This window comes from Candoia aspera, chromosome 4 (assembly GCF_035149785.1).
Source record: "Candoia aspera isolate rCanAsp1 chromosome 4, rCanAsp1.hap2, whole genome shotgun sequence".
In the NCBI taxonomy this organism is placed as follows: Eukaryota; Metazoa; Chordata; class Lepidosauria; order Squamata; family Boidae; genus Candoia; species Candoia aspera.
The window spans coordinates 96,332,236-96,351,958 of NC_086156.1; the positions used below are offsets into that span (position 1 = coordinate 96,332,236).

A 19,723-nucleotide genomic window follows, 5' to 3' on the forward strand; every position below is an offset into this window, starting at 1 on the left:
ATGGGGGCACTTCAGTGCACCATGAGAAAGGAGACAACAGAAGGAGCTCCTGACACAGCCATTCAACCGTAAAGATAGATTTAATAATTGGGGAAAGAAGTTTGTCCCATTTACCCTCCACAGTCCAAAACACCTCTTCCAAAGGGCTCACATAGACATAGCTATCTGCATGCAGTGGAATATAATTTTTAGAATATTTCTTTATTAAATAAAGTATTCTTATGAAGCTGTTAACAATGTGATATAACATAAAAATATGGGGAAATGGGGGTTTAGAAATTCTGAAGAACTCAATAAATTATAAATATATAAGAACACAAATTTCCAAAAAATTTGACCAAGTTGATGAAGTCTTTTTTAAGCTCTTTCTTGGGAAAAAAAGGATAAATTAAAAATTTTACAAATACCACATATTGGCAATCCATTTCTTTTCTTTATCAAGCACAGATTTATTATTCTATTGATAGTTATTGATTTTATGAACATCTCCAAGTTATGATTAATTTTTATTCCTGGGATTATAGTCAAAGGGGCATATGCTATCTTCACTCAAAATGAACAGCCTAAACTTATCTTAGCATTCATACGGGTATTAGCCCCACATGTAGAAATAGCATGACAGGTTCAGACCATGGTGGGATCTCATTTTCTCACCCCTACGTTATATTTCTTACAGCAAGAAAATTGCTACCAATTCTTATTCAACATTCTTTCTGATGTCAGACATAAATATAACATAGTTTGTGTTGAATTAATTGAATAGCAAAGAGAGCCTCCAATCCTTTATTTAAAGCAGCCTTAAATAATTTGTGGGAAAAGACATTCTAGCTTGTTAGTCTACACTGTGGTGTAAAATTGCTTCCTGTCTTGTACACGTGTTCAAAAAGGTCTAAGACATTTAAAACTTTTGGAGAATGAATAGTATCAATAACAAATCAAAATAGAAAAAGTGCCAGGTCCAAATGGGTTGATAGCTCAATATAACAAAGAATGTGAAGAAGAACGTTGACAAATATGATGAATGAAATTAAAGAAACAATGACAATATCACCAACATGGGAAGAGGTGCATATAAATTTGATTTGCAAAGAAGGAATGACCCAGAGAAACCACTGTCAAATAGACCAATTTTCTTGCTGAATGTAGATTACAAGATTTTTGCAGAAGTATTAGCAGATGGATCGAAGAAATGTGTTTCAGATGTTATACATATCAACCAAACTGGCTTTACCCCAAAGGACAACAGTAGGTTCATCATCAATACAATAGAACAAATAAACAAAAAAGGAAGAAAGCCCCACTAATTTTTTTAGATGCAGATAAAGCCTTGGATAATTTGCAGAGGTTACTTGTGGTGGCATTCCTGAATGAAATGAACCCCAGTGAAGTGTTTCAAGCTTGGGTTAAAAGTATATGTCAATGGCAAACAGCAAAGATGATGGCTAAGGGAGCGTTCTCTGCAGATTTCCAAATCAGTAAAGGGACAAGACAAGGATGCCCACTCTCTCCTTTACTATATGCTGTCAGAAATACTGGCAGAAAAATATTGAGGTGATAAACAAATGACAGGTCTCAAAATTCATGGAGAGAAATGCATGCTCAAATATTATGCAGATGATGTAGTATCTTAAGCCTAACCACAAAAGGTAATAAAACAGTTAATGAAAGCAATTCATCGTTTTGGAGAATTCTCTGGTTATAAAATCAATGCTCAAAAAACAAAGTAATTGCAAGATATTTAACACAAGGAGAAATCAATCTTCTGCAGGAAGAATCGGTCAGCTCACTCAAAGAAACACCTCAGTTTTCATCTGACTGGCAATAATCAAGAAATATACCAAAATTACTATGTTAAATTATGGCAAGAAAAGAAAAGAAAAGAAAAAAGAAAAGAAAAGAAAAGAGACCTTGAAAGAGGGAGGAATGTAAAGTTATCTTGGTTCGGATTAACTGTAATTATGGCAGGGAACCAGGTTATTTGAAGGACTGCCTCTCTCCAGTTACTTCTATCCCTCCCATCAGGACTGTCCGGACAGGCGTGTTATGGTTCCCGTCTATGAAAGACTGTCATCCGACAGGACCCAGGAAGAGAGCTTCCTCTGCCAGGGCACCCACCCTGTGGAACATCATCCCACAGAACGTAGACTGGCCCTGACCCTCCAGGCCTTTAGGAAGACCTTGACAACATGGCTCTGCCACTGTGCTTGGGGGTCCAGCAATGGTGGTGACCTCATACAATGGCTGTATCAAGCTGATATAGAATGAATGCTGATGATGATCATGATTTCCTGCTTTTTAATTTGATTATGGACAGTTTTTATATGTTTGTATATTGCTTTTTAACTTGTCTTTTATTGTTCTTACCTCTTGTGAGCTGCCCAGAGTCATTTAGATGAGATGGCTGGCCATCCAAATGGAATAAATGAATAATAAATAAGTAAATTATAAAAATGAAGGCACCAACCCAGATAAACTACCTATTCCAAACGGCTCCAATCATATTTTCAGAGAGACCTTTACAGAATGGCAAGAAGCTAAGCAAATCCACATGGAGTGGGAAAAGACCCACAGTCAAACGGAAAAGTCTGCGAGATTCCAAAGAGAGAGGTGGTCTTGCCCTTCCAAAGATTCAACTATATCATAAAGCAAATTACTCATCGGGGATAACAGAGTGCGTAAAATTCCCAAATCACAGAATGTGTCCTGTTCAGAATATGCAACCAGGTACAATAATACCAAAAATACCCTTTAGTAAATAACTATTTAATAAGTCCTTGATGTACAAAGAATTGGGTTCAACAAGCCCAGCTGGGCCACAACAAGGCAGCAGAACAGGACTTCTAACTGGAACTGGGAGGTTGGAGGAGACTGGAGCGTGAGGTGCTGCTACAGCTGAAAACGCAGGTCTTGACCTGGAAGCCAATAACTGGAGTCTCGAATCAAGGCTACGAACTGGAAACAAGTCTGGACGTGACTGGTAACTCTGGGCTAGATCGGAAACTAGGAGCAAGACTGGAACTCTGAGCAAGGCTAGACTTGGCTGGACACCCTGGACTAGGCTGGGTTCTCTGGACTGGAGACTTGGAGCTAGGCTGGATTCTCTGGACTGGAGACTTCAAGCAAGATGGGTAAACAAGTTCACAGTGAGATAGATGTGAAACTCCGGAGCAAGGTTGAGCACCCGTGGCATGGTAGAACTGCACAGAAGGCATGCCGCAGAACTGAGGATCAAAGGCAGCAGGATGCTCCATGGCTGACTTTGAAGTTTCAAGGCTGGATGCAAGGCTGAGATCGCTGGGCACGGCTAATGCAGAATCCCCGGTGGCAGCAGAAGCAGATTTCAAATCCTTGGAGCAGAGCAAAGGTGCTGGTTCCTCTTTGGCAACAGACACTGTCTCTTCCACTGAAGCTGCAGGCTTGGAGGATCAGTTGTCTCCAGCAGCTCACTCCTTGCGCATCTGCCTTTTATCCCAATCCTTTGCATGCTGTTCAGCCCATCACTGGTGCACACTGATTAGAATATTCAATTTCTCCTCCGAATCTTGGCCAATCAGCACCTTGGAGTCTTCCCGCACTGCTGGCTCCACTTTGAGTTTCGTTTTCCCGGTTTCAGCCCGGTACGTTTCTGTTTCCTCTTCTGACTCAGAAGGGTTTTTGCTTTCTGAGTCAGAGGCAGGCTTGACTCTGACAGAATGGCAATAATGGAAGGAGCGGGCTTAGCCAATGGACTTCACAGATATTTATGGTACAGAGATACCAAGGAGGATAAAAATTGAAAAGGGCATATGATTAGATAAAGTTTGATAAAAGTATGGAAATTACAAAGGGCATAAGAAGCTCAACAATTTGATCTCTAGCTAGGAATATAAAGTTGGTTTGTTTGATCAAAATTAAAATAAGTCATGTTTTTATAAAACTCTGTTAATCATTTATGGACTTCCTGCTGACATCAGGACTGAAAAGTTGGTGGCTTAGGGATTTGCATATAGCTAAGGGGTGGGTTATGGGAAGAAGAGGTATTTGTCTGTTACCTTATATGGGGTGGAGAGTTATCAAAGTTGTTTTCACTTGTGATAAAGATCAGAAATCACTTCTTTACATATCTCATTTCTTCTTTATGTTACTTTCTTCTTTTACTTTTTCTTCCTTCGTACCTTTTATTTTTTCTATTTCCTCTTTCTTTCTTGTATTTCAGTTTTACTATTATAATTAAAATCTGTAATAGAAATTATGAAAAAGTACCTCTTCTGGGATGATGTATGAATGTGCCTTTATTGGGAAAAAAATTGTATTAAGGTGCTGCTATCTCATTAGAGTCTCTGGACAGATGTGGCATAGTAGTAAAAATAATATATACTACAAGTTTAAAAAAAAGGCTGAACTATAGGGGTGCTTAAAAGTTTGTGAACCCTTTTGAATTGTCAATATTTCTGCATCAATGTAACCTAAAACCTGATCTGTCCTCCACACAAGCCCTAAAACTAGAGAAAGAGAACCCTGTTAAACAAATTGGTCCCAGACATTATACTTGCTAAATAAATCAATAAGTATGTTTGTGACTCATTTGTTTAAATGAGAAAAGGCATTCAAGCTTGTTAGTCTACACATAGTGTAAATCATTAGCTGTAGTGTAAAATTATTTACTGTCTTGAACATGTGTTTCCTGTAAAAACTCTAAGACACTTAAAAATTGTATAAGGAGGAATAGAGTCAATAACATATCAAAATAGGAAAAGTGCCAGGCCCAGATGGGTTGATACTCAGTATAACAAAGAATTTGAAGAACTGTTATAACCACTGACAAATGGAAGAATGAAATTAAAGAAACAAAGGAAATACCACCAACATGGATAGTGGCATATCTAACTGATTGATATATCAATGAAGAAATATAATGTTTGGACTCATTTGTTTAATTGGGTTCTCTTTAGTATTAGGACTTGTTTGGAGAACAGATCCTATTTTTGGTCACATTGATGCAGAAATACTGAAAATTCAAAAGGGCTTACAGACTTTTAAGCACTACTGTTTTGAACTCTGCAGGGTGCAGAAATATTTAGATTAATATATATTAAACAAATTTCTATTTTCAAGCTCGCATTGACTTGAGAAAGGTGGGTCAGCTAAAGGAGAGAATGGAAACCAAACCGAGGATTGAAATGAGACATTCTCACATCCTCCAGGTGAAGAGGAACAAAGTAGCATAGTTACTTCATTCTGGTAAGATATGTTGGGCTGGATATTTCAGGTGTCTGCCTTCTGTACATCAGGAGTGCACAAGGTTGGGGAAAGGTGATCTCACGTGTAATTTTTTTGTTACTGATTCTTTCAATAATAAATTTCCATTAGATGAAAGAGAGAAATTTGCTTTGTATGTGTGAACACATGTTTTCTTCATTCCTCTGGCACTTGTAATTACTTTCCTCACTGATTATAATAATGCTAGTAGTTTACTTTTTGTTTACCCTCGTGCAGACCTTCAGTGTCCAAGGACAAGGTCAACAGCGGAAAGTGTGAAGGATGTTATTAACATATCAATTTATATTTCAGGCCGGAAGAAAGAGTGAAAACAGACAGGGACCCTCCAGGGTGAGGTCTGATAGATTCTTCTCTAAAGGGTTGGCTGCCAGTTTTTATTACCAGACCTTTCATTTTCACTGTCACCAAAGAAATGAGAAGAGTTCAGTATGTATGTAAGGCAGAATGTTGGCTTTTCTTTGAAAATGGTGACTTTGATAATCTTGCTGCCAACACTATTTTTTCCCAAAATATATGAGACTCGTCAAGTGAAATGTAAAGTTCAAAGACTTTTTGTGCCATATCACAGATATCATCAAACGGGAGACCTCACAGTAGGTGGCATAACAACCCTAGCTAGTTTCTTGCAGAGTGCCCTAAGTTTCAACGAAGTCCCACCACCACCATTGCGTGAAGATTTCATGTAAGGATTTGGTATTAGTTTGATATATTTTCTTATGGGAATCATTGGTCATAGACCTGCATTCAATTACTGAGTTTTGAAGAAAGTTAAATCCAGATTAGAGATATGTATAGTGTCCTTTCTTAATCCCCTTGTCAATGATCATTTCTCTTTCCAAGCCTCTCAAACATATATATATGGAATTGCCTTTTCATTACTTACATCTCTCCAACTTCTGTTCCTTCTATCAGATTTTTAATGCTGGAGAACTCTTTTCTCCAGGTAGATATTTGATCTGTAACTGGATATGTTGGGTAGAACATTTACTGAAAATACAGCATTAAACTTCTTCATTTAACTTTTGATTCAGAATTCTGATAAAGTTGACAAACAGTACAAAGCCTTCTCTCTGTAAATTGCAAAGTTTCTCCCTTCTGATTTTCCCATTCTTCTGCCTAACATAGTATTGAGATCTTTTGCAGAGGCCATTCTCTAGTGATGAGGGGCATTTGTTTATATTTCTTAATGATCCAAATTCATCTTTATGGACTTATAGTTTGCATACACTACACTTTATCACAAAGTTGTTTGCAAAAATAAAAGAATACAAATATATTAAAGACCATCCTGTAAACTTTCTATAAATTTTACAGAGAAAGTATCCTACCTAGGCCCTCAACAAATTAAAACCTGACCTAGATCTATAAAATAATAAAAAGAAGTTATTTGAAGGGTATAGAAGTAAGGAAGATGCAAAACAGAGTTATTTTTATTTTAGATTTAAATTTCTATCTCACATAGAATTTTAAATATCCATATCATATAAAAATTGTATTCCATTCTAGTTTAGTGCCTAAGAATTACCAGCACATCCTGGCCCTGGTATTGGCAGTGAAGGAGATCAATGGAAACCCTCATCTCTTGCCCAATGTCACCTTGGGCTTCCAGATCTATGACAACCACTTCAGTGCCCAGAAGACCTACCATGCCACAATGCTACTGCTTTACACCATGAAGAGCTTTGTTCCCAGCTACATCTGTGGCATTCAGAATCATCTGACAGCAGTGATTGGGGGACTAGATTCCGAAACCTCCACCAACATGGCAAATATCTTGGATATCTACAAGGTTCCACAGGTAGAGTACATGGCCTCAGGGTATGTCTGACTATAGGAATTCAATTTTTCCTCTTCATCTGTCTGGATTTTCCAGATTCCTCTTATGAGTCAAAGATAAAGAATGTGATTTTTATGAAGACCATCAGTGCCTTTTCTGTGTATTCTTCAACCTGTTAAAAAACCAGTACCAACACAGCTGGTATAATGGTGTTAATTAAGGAATCTTTTTCAGTAACTGTGGGTCTGCAGATTTTTGATCCAAAAGCTGCCTGTATTATCCTGGGTTTAATGTTAATGAACGTCTACATTGGGCTCATTAATTTTTAGGACCCTACAGCAAGCATTCCTGAGAATTTTCACAATTCTATGTCAACATCATTTAATGTTGCATACGATCACTTAATAATTGGTGGAGTCTTAACTTTAGCTCTAGACTTAAGTAGGGATAGAAACATTTTGCCCAGAAAGATCAGCCATAAACAAAATTATAATAAAAAAGGTTTTACAAGCTTATATTAAAAATTTTCAATTGGTAGATAGTATATGGCAGTATCAACATCCAATTGACAAAAAGTATACATTTTCTTTACGCACTTATAAAGTTTGTTCTAGGAGAGGGGTTTTTTTTTTGGGGGGGGGGTTCTTATTCAGTAATACATTGTATTATAGACAATGTATACAGTCTATAGTTCTTTCTGATCATGTTCCAGTGACATTAATACTTAACATTCAGAATGCTTTTTTTCAAAAACTTAAGGTCGTATATAAATACTTTGCTGCAACAAGATTTATGAATTATATTAAAAAAGAAAACATTTTTTAACTTAATCTGAATTCAACTAATTCATTACTGGTTTGGGATTCTTATGAGGTTTATATAAGGGGAGGTATTATTTCTTATGCTTCTGCTTATAAGAAAAAAAGATTAATGGATCAGAACAATTTGGAATATGAATTTAAACATTTTTCCCCTCATATATGCTAATAATACTTTAGAGTCAAATTATAATAAACATTTACAGGCTAAGATTGGTTTGCATGAATTTTATGGAGATCAAGTCGAATTTAGCTTAAAGAGTCTTAAAATGAAATATCGGGAATCTGACAAAAAGGCTATTTGTGCATCAGTTAAATAAAAAAGGCAGCCAAATAATAATGCTCTAACTAGCAAATCATCTGGTATCTTTATTGGATAAGGTTCAGAAAACAACAGGTAATTTATAGATTAATCAACAATTTTATCAGTATTATCAGAAATTATAGACGTTTGTAAGAACTATAGATAACGGCTTAACATTTTTTTTATTACAACTGGAAATTCAACCACTATCTTGAAAATACAAAAGATTACAATTAATTTTGACAGATATTATTCACCCATCTCAATCTATTTTTCTACAATTTAGACAATATACGCTTCCTTGTTCATTTGTTAACAATAACACAAAAGAATTCAAGCTCCACAGGCTTCTGATGTAGTTCATATTAATGCTTTGAAACCAGTCATGATTAGCTATGGATTCCCCACCTGCTTTGTTGGATAGATATCAATCTATTATTCTTCACCTATTGCTTAGATTATTACAAATCACATGATCTCTGAACCAGTTGAAGTGCAAAGGGGTACTCAGCAAGGATGCCCATTATCTCCTTTACTTTCTAATTTAGTCTTAGAAACATTAACAATACAAATTAGATCAACTCCTGATATAAGTGATTTACTCTTTTGAACACAAGGCATTCTTCATACTAATAATATCTTACCAGCACTAATGAGTAAAATTCAGTTGTATGGCTCACATTCTGGATATAAGAATTAATTGGGGTAAATCCAGTTTACTTCCTTTAGGGTTGGATGTCTCACCAGAATGGTGTACACAGCCAGGATTTGTGGTGCCTACTTATTTTATTAAATATTTAGAGATTTAAGTATCTAAACATTCACTCCAGTTCTTTTCACCCAATAGAGTCATGTTCTGAAGAATGCTACATTCATGTCTTGTGTGCTAATGTTGGAATTAATTGCTCAAAAGATTGTTTTTCATGTCTACTGGACACCATCTAGCAAGTGTCATAAAGGATGGACTGACGATTATGTGTGTTTGCATTGGAAGGACTTTAACTCATATGTTATAGGCATGTTCTTCCTTACATCCATTCTGGAGAAATGTTGTGACAATAATTTGACAAATTTATTGAGAAAACTCTGCTTTTTAAAGATATGCATACTGTACTAAATGATATACCAACTACTTAGAAGTTAACATTTTCAAAACAAAGATGGTTTTTCCATGTTGTAACAATCGCAAAGAGAGCCACTTTGGTCCAGTGGTTAAGGCATCAGGCTAGAAACTGGGAGACCATGAGTTCTTGGGATATAGTTAAAATTACAGGTTGTTCTTGTTCTTATTCTTTTTATGTATTTATTTGTTTTGTGATTTCTTTTATTTTTGTGTATGTGAATTGTTCATTCTTATGATACATTGTTTTATGTTTCAAAATTGATTAATACAAACTATTTGTTTTTGGAAAAAAATAAATACAGTCATGCAGGTTAAGGATAACAATCTCAAAGTAGTCTAATTTCAAAAATTTCCCCTTAATTTCTGAATGAAAATAAGGATAATTCCGCAAAAACTACTGTGAATGGCATCTTCTCTGATTCTTTTTATGTATTTATTTGTTTTGTAATTTCTTTTTTTGTGTGTATGTGAATTGTTCAGAAGATACTCCATCTTCCCTTTGATCAGCAGATGACATCACCCTTTCTGAACTATGTGTTCCTTTCTTTCTCACATCAGCTTAGCTAAGATTCTTCCCATTCACTAAAGACTATTCATACATTATGTCACAAGAGAGTGTACTTGATATAAAGAAACATTCATCATTAATATTATCTCTGTTGTTTTCATGATGGGAAGAAAACTCTGAGAGTATTCATTTCAGAAAAGCCCTCTCAATGGAGACAATAAATCTAATAATTTTTTGAGTGAAAGCAAACTGAAAAAGAATATGAAATTTAAAGTCATTAATTCATATTAAGAGACAGAGAAGGGAAGGGAAGGGAAGGGAAGGGAAGGGAAGGGAAGGAAAGGAAAGGAAAGGAAAGGAAAGGAAAGGAAAGGAAAGGAAAGGAAAGGAAAGGAAAGGAAAGGAAAGGAAAGGAAAGGAAAGGAGGAAATGTTTTCCTTTCAACATAGTTCATTATTAAAAGTAAATTTAAAAAGAAATATTGTAAGTTACTCCCTAAGACCTAACATAATGAAGAGACATCATTATTAGCTTCACTCAAAGCTACCACATAGTAAAGTTGAATGATATGATGTGGTGTTCTTGTAAGACCTTTTATTTAATATGTGAAGAACTTTGACTGTTGGAAAAGAATAATCCATTGTCACAGATTCCATCTCTCTGTTCTCATTCTCTCTTCAGCTCATTTATGGCTCTGCTCCAGTGATGAATGATAAAACCCCTGGCCTTTCCTTCTTTCAGATGACCCCAAGTGAAAAACTTCAGTATGAAGGGATTCTGTCTTTACTGCTCCACTTCAGATGGACATGGATTGTGGCTGGTGTCATGGATAATGCTAGTGGAGAAAGATTTTTAGATATGATAATTCCACTCTTTTCTCAACATGGCATCTGCTTTGCCTCCATAGAAAGAGTTCTCTATACACATTCTATCTATGAAATATCTGCTATATTTAAGAAAGCTGCAAAAATTCATGATAAAATCATGGATAGTAAAGCTGACGTCATGCTTTTCTATGGAGAAACTTACTCCATGATATTATTGAGATGGTTACCATATCTATCAAATAAACACAAAATTATGAATATGGCAAAAGCTAAAGTGTGGATATTGACAACCCAAATAGAGTTTATTGCAACTGTCCATCAAAGGGATTGGGATCCGTATATAATCCACGGTGCTCTGTCCTTCACAATTCATGCCAACTATCCACCAGGGTTCAAATCATTTGTTGAAAGCAGAAATCCTTTCAGCACAGACAAAGATGGATTTATCAGAGATTTCTGGCAACAGGCCTTCTGTTGTGTATTTCATGTGTCAGATGCTGATGAGGTAGATGGCAATATCTGCACCGGGAGAGAGAAAATGGAGAATCTTCCTGGAAGTTTCTTTGAAATGACCATGACTGGTCACAGCTACAGCATCTATAATTCTGTCTATGCTGTGGCCCATGCATTACATGCCATGTTCTCATCTAAATGGAGACCCAGAGGAAATGCAGGGAGAGAGGGATTGAAGCTTCAGCAGCATGCTTCATGGCAGGTAAAGGGGCCAATAACCCTTAAGGGAGGGCATTATTTTAATGCAAACAAGACATAGCCCCAATCATTATAGTGAATGGCCATTACAAACTCTTTCTCTTTCCCTTTTCATCTTCCCATCTTCTGTAATGACACAAATATGTACCTTTCATTCATGCCACTGTGATTCATAGATTCCAAATTACCCAACCGCATTCTTCTAAACTGTCCCCCCACTTTTTTTTCCTCTCCAGCTGCATCGCTTTCTGAAAGGTCTCTCATTTAATAATAGTGCCAGTGACCAGGTTTCCCTTGACCACAACGGAGAGTTAGTTGTGGGTCTGCATGTCATGAACTGGGTTTTTTCTTCAAACCAGTCCTTTGTTAGAGTGAAAGTTGGGAAGGTAGATCCTGGAGTTCCTACAGACCAAATGCTCACCATCAATGACAGCACCATAAACTGGCACAGTTGGTTTAATCAGGTAGGATCCAGAATCCAACCAGTGCTGAAAATATGTGGGTTTCAATCTTTGCCATCCCTCTTCACTAAATTCTTATAATGTTATGCATTCTCTCTGCAGTGTTCTCTGCAAAAGTGTATGTAAGCTGAGTGTGATGAGGTTGAATGATTTCTTTTTTTCCCCAGGTCTTAATTCTACACTTACAGCTCCTAATTTTGGGCAGGATGTGGGGGAATTGTCAGTTTATTCTATTTATTCCAACTTTTTCATCATACCAATACTCAGAGACAAAATCTGTATTTTTAAATAATTTCCAGTATATTATTTTTCCCCACAATCTTCTCTTGTTTTATAAACTGCCTGGCACTATTGTTTTACTGCTTACTGGCAGTCCCCCTTTTTATTTTGATTAATTTAAGTTTGTTGTTGTTTCTTTTATTTATTTGTTTATTTGTCTTTTTAAAAACATTTGTTTTTAGTGCTTGTTCTTGTCCTGTAACACTAATTCTTCTCTTTATTTCTTGAACTATCCAGTTTGAACCCATTTTCAAGTTTTGTTACTGTTCACTTCCCCTTCAGGTATTTACCAGGGGAAGTTCATATTTTCATTAATTTCCTCGCACATCACTTTTGTCATTCTTTTTTTGCTTCTTTTATGGAATTATTTGAGAAGAAGTTCATCTTTTCATTAATTTTCTTTTGAACTGTTCAGTTTTGTATGCCACCTTGGATTCTGTCACGTTCAAAATATTTTCCTTGCAAACCATTATTGGCATTATTTTCTTCGCTTGTTTGATTCAATTATTTGAGTTTCTGTTTTCATTTTCCACCATTGGCTTCACTTACAACAAATCATGACCACCATTTTCCACAAAAAATAGAAATGATCTCTGCCATACATTGGGCGTAATGTATGATGAATTATCATAGGTTTGGGGTCCTGCAATTTAAAGCCCCCAGTTCAACATGTTTCTAGCCATCAGTACTTGCTGTGTAGCTCGTTACAGGGACAGTCCAAATATTAATTGGGTTGATTGTATTGCCACCTTTCAGATCTGATTTTACAACTTTTCTAACCTGTTTCTCCTATTTGGAGATGAATTTTTTTTCACTTCGGCATGCAAAATATTATTGGCTTCCAAATTACACAAATACTTGGACCTTTCATTCTCAGTGCTTTGCTTTTAGCACCATTCTGTAGTTCACTTGTGAGTACTCAATTTTTCCCCTTGTTATTGTCAGTGTTGTCTACACGTTCAGTCCAAATTCTCATGACTGCTGTGCTCTATAGTTTCAGATCATCCTTGCAGAACAGATGGGAAACTTTTGTCTTTTGCTTCTATTATTCATAGCTTGATAGTATGTTACTCCAAATCCTAGCTGTATTTAAAAGCAATGGAAATAGTTTCCTTGAAAAATTCCTCTGCCGATTTACTTCGCCAAATTCTTCAGTGCTCGCCATCAGTATAGTTTTCCATTATTTAAGTATGTTGTAGTTTTCTTATTAGTTCTAAATTCTACATGTTTAATTCTAACTAATTTCAAACATTGTTGAGAAATGCTTGTCTTTCAAGTCGAATCAAACTGTCTTTCTATATCAGGTAACCATTGGGCCATTTCACTGCGCTTTATCTGATTATCCCAAATGTGTTTTTTTTTTCAAAATTCCAGGATTTTCCTTGTTTCTAGGGAACTCAGTTGGTTGTGTATTCTCAGTTAAGCTTTAAAAATGTTGATTTATTTAATATTCCTCCTTTTGCTGGAATAGCTTGCTCCTACTCGCTCCTACTTTCTTTCAGTTTTCTTAGAAGTTGCCTTTCTCTCTGTTTTCATTCTTCCATGATTTCTCCTGTCAATTTGCTATCCAATTGTATTGCTTTTTCAAACTTGTTTCTATTTTCTAACTTTGCAAATTCTGTTGCTTTAAATCTACAGGTTGAAAATCTTTCTTTCTAATGTTCCCCTCTAATTTTCCACTTCAAGAGCTAATTTCTATTTCTGTCTGCTTTCCATCTGTAGTTCAGTTCTGTTGTTATTACGGTTGCAAGGCTATACATGAGCTGATTCTTTGATAGTCTTGGTAAAAAATGATTGGGTAATCATATTTCTGTCATAACAAATTCCATTTCAATATTTTATGAGTAGATTTCAGAAGTGGTAATCCCTGTCTTACTTTTTTTTTTTTGTATGCCAAAACCTTTTTTCTCTAAGCTCTTGTGGATATTCAGACAATTGAATATCATTATGTTGAATCAACTGTTGAGAATGTTCATGAGTGCATCCAAATGGCTGTTTAGGTCAACTTGTCCTTCTACTATATATTTTTCCTTTTTCAATTTCAAACTTTTGGTTATGAAGATGACGATGACCCCAATCCATTAAGCTGAATGTCTGTAAATAACTTGTTTCTTAGTATGGGCCTTTGATCCATAAGTTGTGCAATAATACTTGATTCTTGAAACTTTGCTTTCAGAAGTTCATGCATATGTCTTTGGAAACCATGAATCAATGGTTCTGACTCTTAAGACCATTTCATAATTTCTGGATTTTATTGATTGTCCAAATATTACATCTTTGAGGTCACATTGCAGTTCCCTGCCATAGTTACCTAGCACAGGGTACTCATCCATGTAGTTCTATTACCGTTCTTCTTATTACTATTATTACTATTATTATTATTGATTTGATGTGGAACATATAAATTAGTTTAAGGTTTTTGCTTTATTTTCCTTTATCAAGGATCCATGTTTTTATAAATGGTCAAACCTCCCTCAGGTAGGAACATATCTGTCACAATGTGTTAGCATTCTGTGTTTGGCAAAGCTTCTCTGCTTCAGAAAATCCCAGTCTGAAAATGGGTCATTGTAAGGTAGCGCTGAATAAACCAAAAAACTGTTGGATAACCAGAAGCTTATAGACTATGATCTGCAGCTTTCCAATATCCTCAGTATCGTCTTCATTATTTCAGTAAAGAAAAATTGCAACATACATTAACAAACTGAGCCCATCATGTGGGGCCCAGTCACACATTAGAAAAAAGAGTTTCTGAAGAAATGCAAGATCATTATACTCACGAATGCCACTGTCTTCTTTCATACTTAAATTAGTCTCAGCCTCTTTCAGCATGTAGTGAGAGTTGCCGTCCTGGTTCCAGCAAGAAAGGGAAGGAAGGGGAGCCCTTTTGCTGCTACGACTGCATCCAGTGCCCAGATGGGAAGATTTCAGAGAAGGAGGGTAAGGAATGTGGATTTTTTGGATAAATCAAACAAAAATGATGGCAATCTAAAGAATGTGGCAATAAAATTTTGTTTGTCAGATTCTTTTGTTCAGTAATAGGAACTTTCCAGTATGTATGTATGTATGTATGTATGTATACATGTATATAAGTATGTATTTCTATTTTTATATCATGACTTCTATTTCTCCAAAAATAAGCAGCGTTGTGTTTGTGTGTGTGTGTGTGTGTGTAATACTCCAATAGCTACAGGGATATCGATGATATACATACAGATATAAGCAAAAGCCACTACCTATATATTGAAAAGTCACATCCAGCCAATGACCTCCTCTTATTCTCATGAGAATAATATTCACCCTCAATTCTTCACCCTCTAAAGGCTTTTCTTCAGGAAAGTCATGTTCTACCACATTTACATGATAACAAGGACATTTAATTTATCTAAATATCTATTTGTTAAATTTATATCTCCTCTTTCGGGAACTCAAGTTAGCCCCTACAAGGCCCCTAGCTGTTATTTTCCCCCTAACAACAGACCTGTGAGGTACATTAAGCTGAGGGTAACTGGCCAAAGTCACCTAGTCAGATTATGTCATTGATGGTGGATCTGAACATGGACCTCCCTGGTAGGCACCCAGCTTATCCACTATAGCACTCTCCTCAGGAGGCAAGACTTTATGGTGACAGAGCTCCCATAAAGAATGAACACTTCAGGCCACATACAGTACCTGTCATATCTCTGAAACAGTGGGAAGTTTTAGCAAGGCCTGTCTATGTGACCATTGCAGCTATACAGTTTCCCCCTGAAACACATTTTCTCATGGATAGCAAGGTCACACTTTCAATTGCACATGGAAGCAAACCAGCACCCAGTAGACTTCTGCACTAAAGCTGTTTCATGAATAAAACAGCTTCCACCAATGATCAAGTGTGATGCTGCATTTTGTACTAGCAGTAGGATGGTTTTCAGGAAGAGGTATATGTTGAATACATTACCGCAGCCCAAATGTGAGATGGCCAGGATAAGAGACATCATTGGTAACACCTGCCATTTCAAGGAGAAGCCACATATGGCATACCAGTTGAAGCTAGGAAAAGAGTATCTTGCCATAGCTTGGATCTGATCCTTTAGCAGGAGAACCCACAGCCAGTAATGGAATTGTCCAGAATCAGAAGGATTCTGAATCCACAGTCACTCCATCTTGCTGGGAGAAACTTAAGCCTGTTTTTCTGTCTCATAAACCAAACAGCATAAGGTAAGGACATCTATCATAGGCTTTGTTTAGCTATTGATACACAATTAAATATCAATGTATTGATATACTTCCTCCTGGGCTAATAGATTACTTCCTCCAGGGGGAATGATATAAATATTAAGCTATTTCACCTAAAACCTAGGTCACCTGAAGTGCTGTCTCCAAGGACTTGACCTTTCTTTCCACTACCAGCATTGTCAGTGAAGACCTGTAAGGAAGGAGTGGAGCTACTGTAAAAAAAAAAGTACCTCCAACTCCCAACCGTTGTAGATGATGTAGCAATCAACTGAATTAAAGGTGGGTGAGAAAGCCACCAGAATCAAAATACTTAAGTACTTAAATTCTGCCATTCACTGAGATTACCAAACATAATTCACACATACAACAATTATGACCATTGTTGAAAAAATTGCTTTATATAGAGAAAACGTACTTAAATTTGAGAGGTCACTAGATAATCTTTAGGTACTATACAAAGTAGAAGAATGATCAAAGCTAAAAAAAAAAAGGCTGTATGATTTTAACAGGCTTATCAAAATGCTTAGTAAAATAACATTTTTTTTTCAGTACTGGACCATCACGACTGAACAAATCTTAGGATATGATAAGGAACTTTATTTGTATGTATAGTTATAGAATAGCTATAGAATAGCAGTTCTATAGATATAGAATAGCACTGAGATTTGAAATGTATTATTGAAATCTTCCTAAGATCAAGATCACATTGTATTTTTCAGATAGTAAAGAATGTTACCCCTGTAGAGATAACAGCTATCCAAGCAAGAACCAGGATTTCTGTATCCCTAAGACTCTCACCTTTTTGTCTTATGAGGAACCTTTGGGAATCAGTTTAGCCTTCTTTGCTCTTTGCTCTTCTCTGGTCTCAGTGATGGTGCTTGGGACATTTGTCAAGAACCACCACACTCCCATCGTCATTGCCAATAACCGGGACCTCACCTACCTTCTCCTCCTCTCCCTCCTGCTCTGCTTCCTTTCTGCATTCCTATTCATTGGGCATCCTGAGAAGGTGGTATGTCTCCTGCAACAAACTGCTTTTGGGGTCGTCTTTGCAGTGGCTGTTTCTTCAGTGTTGGCAAAAACCCTCACAGTGGTTCTGGCTTTCCTGGCCACCAAGCCAGGATCCAGGATGAGGATGTTTGTGGGAAAGAGACTGTCCAACTCCATTGTCATGTCCTGCTCTCTTATTCAAATAGGCATTTGCATGACGTGGCTGGCAACCTCTCCCCCCTTCCCAGATGCTGACATGGATTCAATAGTGGAAGAAATCGTCCTGCAGTGTAATCAAGGCTCCGTGACTATGTTCTACAGCGTCCTAAGCTATTTGGGTGTGTTGGCTCTTATTAGCTTCATAGTTGCTTTCATGGCCAGGAAATTACCTGACACGTTCAATGAAGCCAAGTTCATCACCTTCAGCATGCTGGTCTTCTGCAGTGTTTGGCTCTCCTTTGTTCCAACCTACTTGAGCACTAAGGGGAAATATATGGTAGCGGTGGAGGTCTTTTCCATCTTGGCCTCTGGTGCTGGGCTGCTGGGCTGCATCTTTCTCCCCAAATGTTATATCATGGTGTTAAGGCCTGACTTGAACAACAGGGACAAATTAATGAAGAGAAAGAAATGCTGATTTTAATGCATGATGCCCTTTGCTGTGCTTTCTAATTGTGAGAACAATATCATCTTTCTCCAGAGTCACAAGGCTGCTTAGGGAACTGCTGCACTCCCTGCTTCCATGTGCAGGCATGGGGGCGCTTCAGTGCACCATGAGAAAGGAGACAACAGAAGGAGCTCCTGACACAGCCATTCAACCGTAAAGATAGATTTAATAATTGGGGAAAGAAGTTTGTCCCATTTACCCTCCACAGTCCAAAACACTTCTTCCAAAGGGCTCACATAGACATAGCTATTTGCATGCAGTGGAATATAATTTTTAGAATATTTCTTTATTAAATTTAACAAAGAAGAAATTTTGTATCCATATGATGCTGTTGACACTGTGAAATAATAGAAAAATATAAGGAGAAGGGGGTATTATAATTCTATAAATTATAAAAACAAAAATTACCAAAAATATTGACCGAGTTCCTGAAAACTCTTCTTTTCCAGGTTTTTGGGGAAAAAATACATTAAAATTTTTACTAGTAACACATATTGGCAGTTCCTTTGGTTTCTTTATCAAGTCTAGATTTACTATTCCATTGATGCTTATTCATTCTTATGAGCATCTCCACGTGCTTAAGGTCTTGGCTAATTCTTATTCCTGGAATTATAGCCAAAACGGCATATGCTTTCTTCACTCACAATGATCAGCCTAAACTTACCTTAGCAATCATATGGGTATTAGCCCCGTATATAGCAATATAATGACAGGTTCAGACCATGGCGGAAGCTAATTTTCTCACACCGACGTTACATTTCCTACAGCACGAAAATTGCAACCAATTGCTATTCAACGTTCTTTATGATGTCACACATAAATATAGCATAGTTTTTGTTGAATTAACTGAATAGCAAAGAGAGCCTACAATTCGACATATAGCGTAAATCATTAGGTGCAGCATAAAACTGCTTAATGTTTTGAAGATGTGTTTCCTCTAAAACATCTAAGAGATTTAAAAATTGTAGAAGGCAGAATAGCATCAGGATAAAGTTATCCCAAACAGAATTGCTTAAGTTAAACGGGTATTCTAGAAGCACTCTGAAATCAGTAATGGATTGATATTCAACAAAAGTTTGAACAGCTCCCTCATACAAAGTTATTTTTCCCCTCTAAAGCAGGCCCATTGATATCAGAGACCAAGAGACATTGCTTTAGAACACAACTTGGTTTATGGACATCCCAGGAGGCAGAGACAAGCTTAAAGAGGGATGGAATTACAATCCCTGTTTAGAAATTTATGCAAATGAGCATATGGATGTGAATGGATTCAGCCACAAGGTTGTTGATTGGGTCTAGACAACAGCAACTATTTGATTCGATTATGTTCCTAGTGAGGTCAAGCAGCCTTAAATCATTTGCAAGAAAAGACATTCAACTTGTTGGTCTAAAGGTAGTGTAAATCATTAGCTGCAGCATAAAATTACTGACTGTCTTGAACATGCATTTCCTGTAAAATTTCCAAGACTTTTAGAAACTGTAGGAGGAGGAATAGAATCAATAACAAATCAAAACTGGAAAAGCACCAAGTCAGATACACATCAAACAAACTGACTTTATCAAAGAGCAATATCAAAGTTTCTCATCAGTACAATAGGACATATAAACAAAAAAAAGGAACAAAGCTCCACTAATTTTTTTAGATGCAGATAAAGCCTTGGATAATTTGCAGAGGTTACTTGTGGTGGCATTCCTGAATGAAATGAACCCCAGTGAAGAGATTCAACTGGGGTTAAAAGTATATATCAATGGCAACAGCAAAGATGATGGCTAAGGGAGCCTTCTCT

General features: G+C 36.6%; 1 protein-coding gene across 1 annotated transcript; it reads left to right on the forward strand.

The window, feature by feature from the left end:
• On the forward strand, positions 1 to 17,996 carry LOC134496754 (vomeronasal type-2 receptor 26-like). Its single transcript, XM_063302464.1, has 7 exons — positions 1 to 68; positions 5,828 to 5,941; positions 6,766 to 7,057; positions 10,471 to 11,331; positions 11,564 to 11,791; positions 14,878 to 15,004; positions 17,002 to 17,996. The coding sequence occupies exons 1-7, from the start codon at positions 1 to 3 to the stop codon at positions 17,904 to 17,906; spliced, it is 2,595 nt and encodes an 864-aa protein (XP_063158534.1). The 3' UTR covers positions 17,907 to 17,996.
• The last annotated feature ends 1,727 nt before the right edge of the window (positions 17,997 to 19,723 follow it).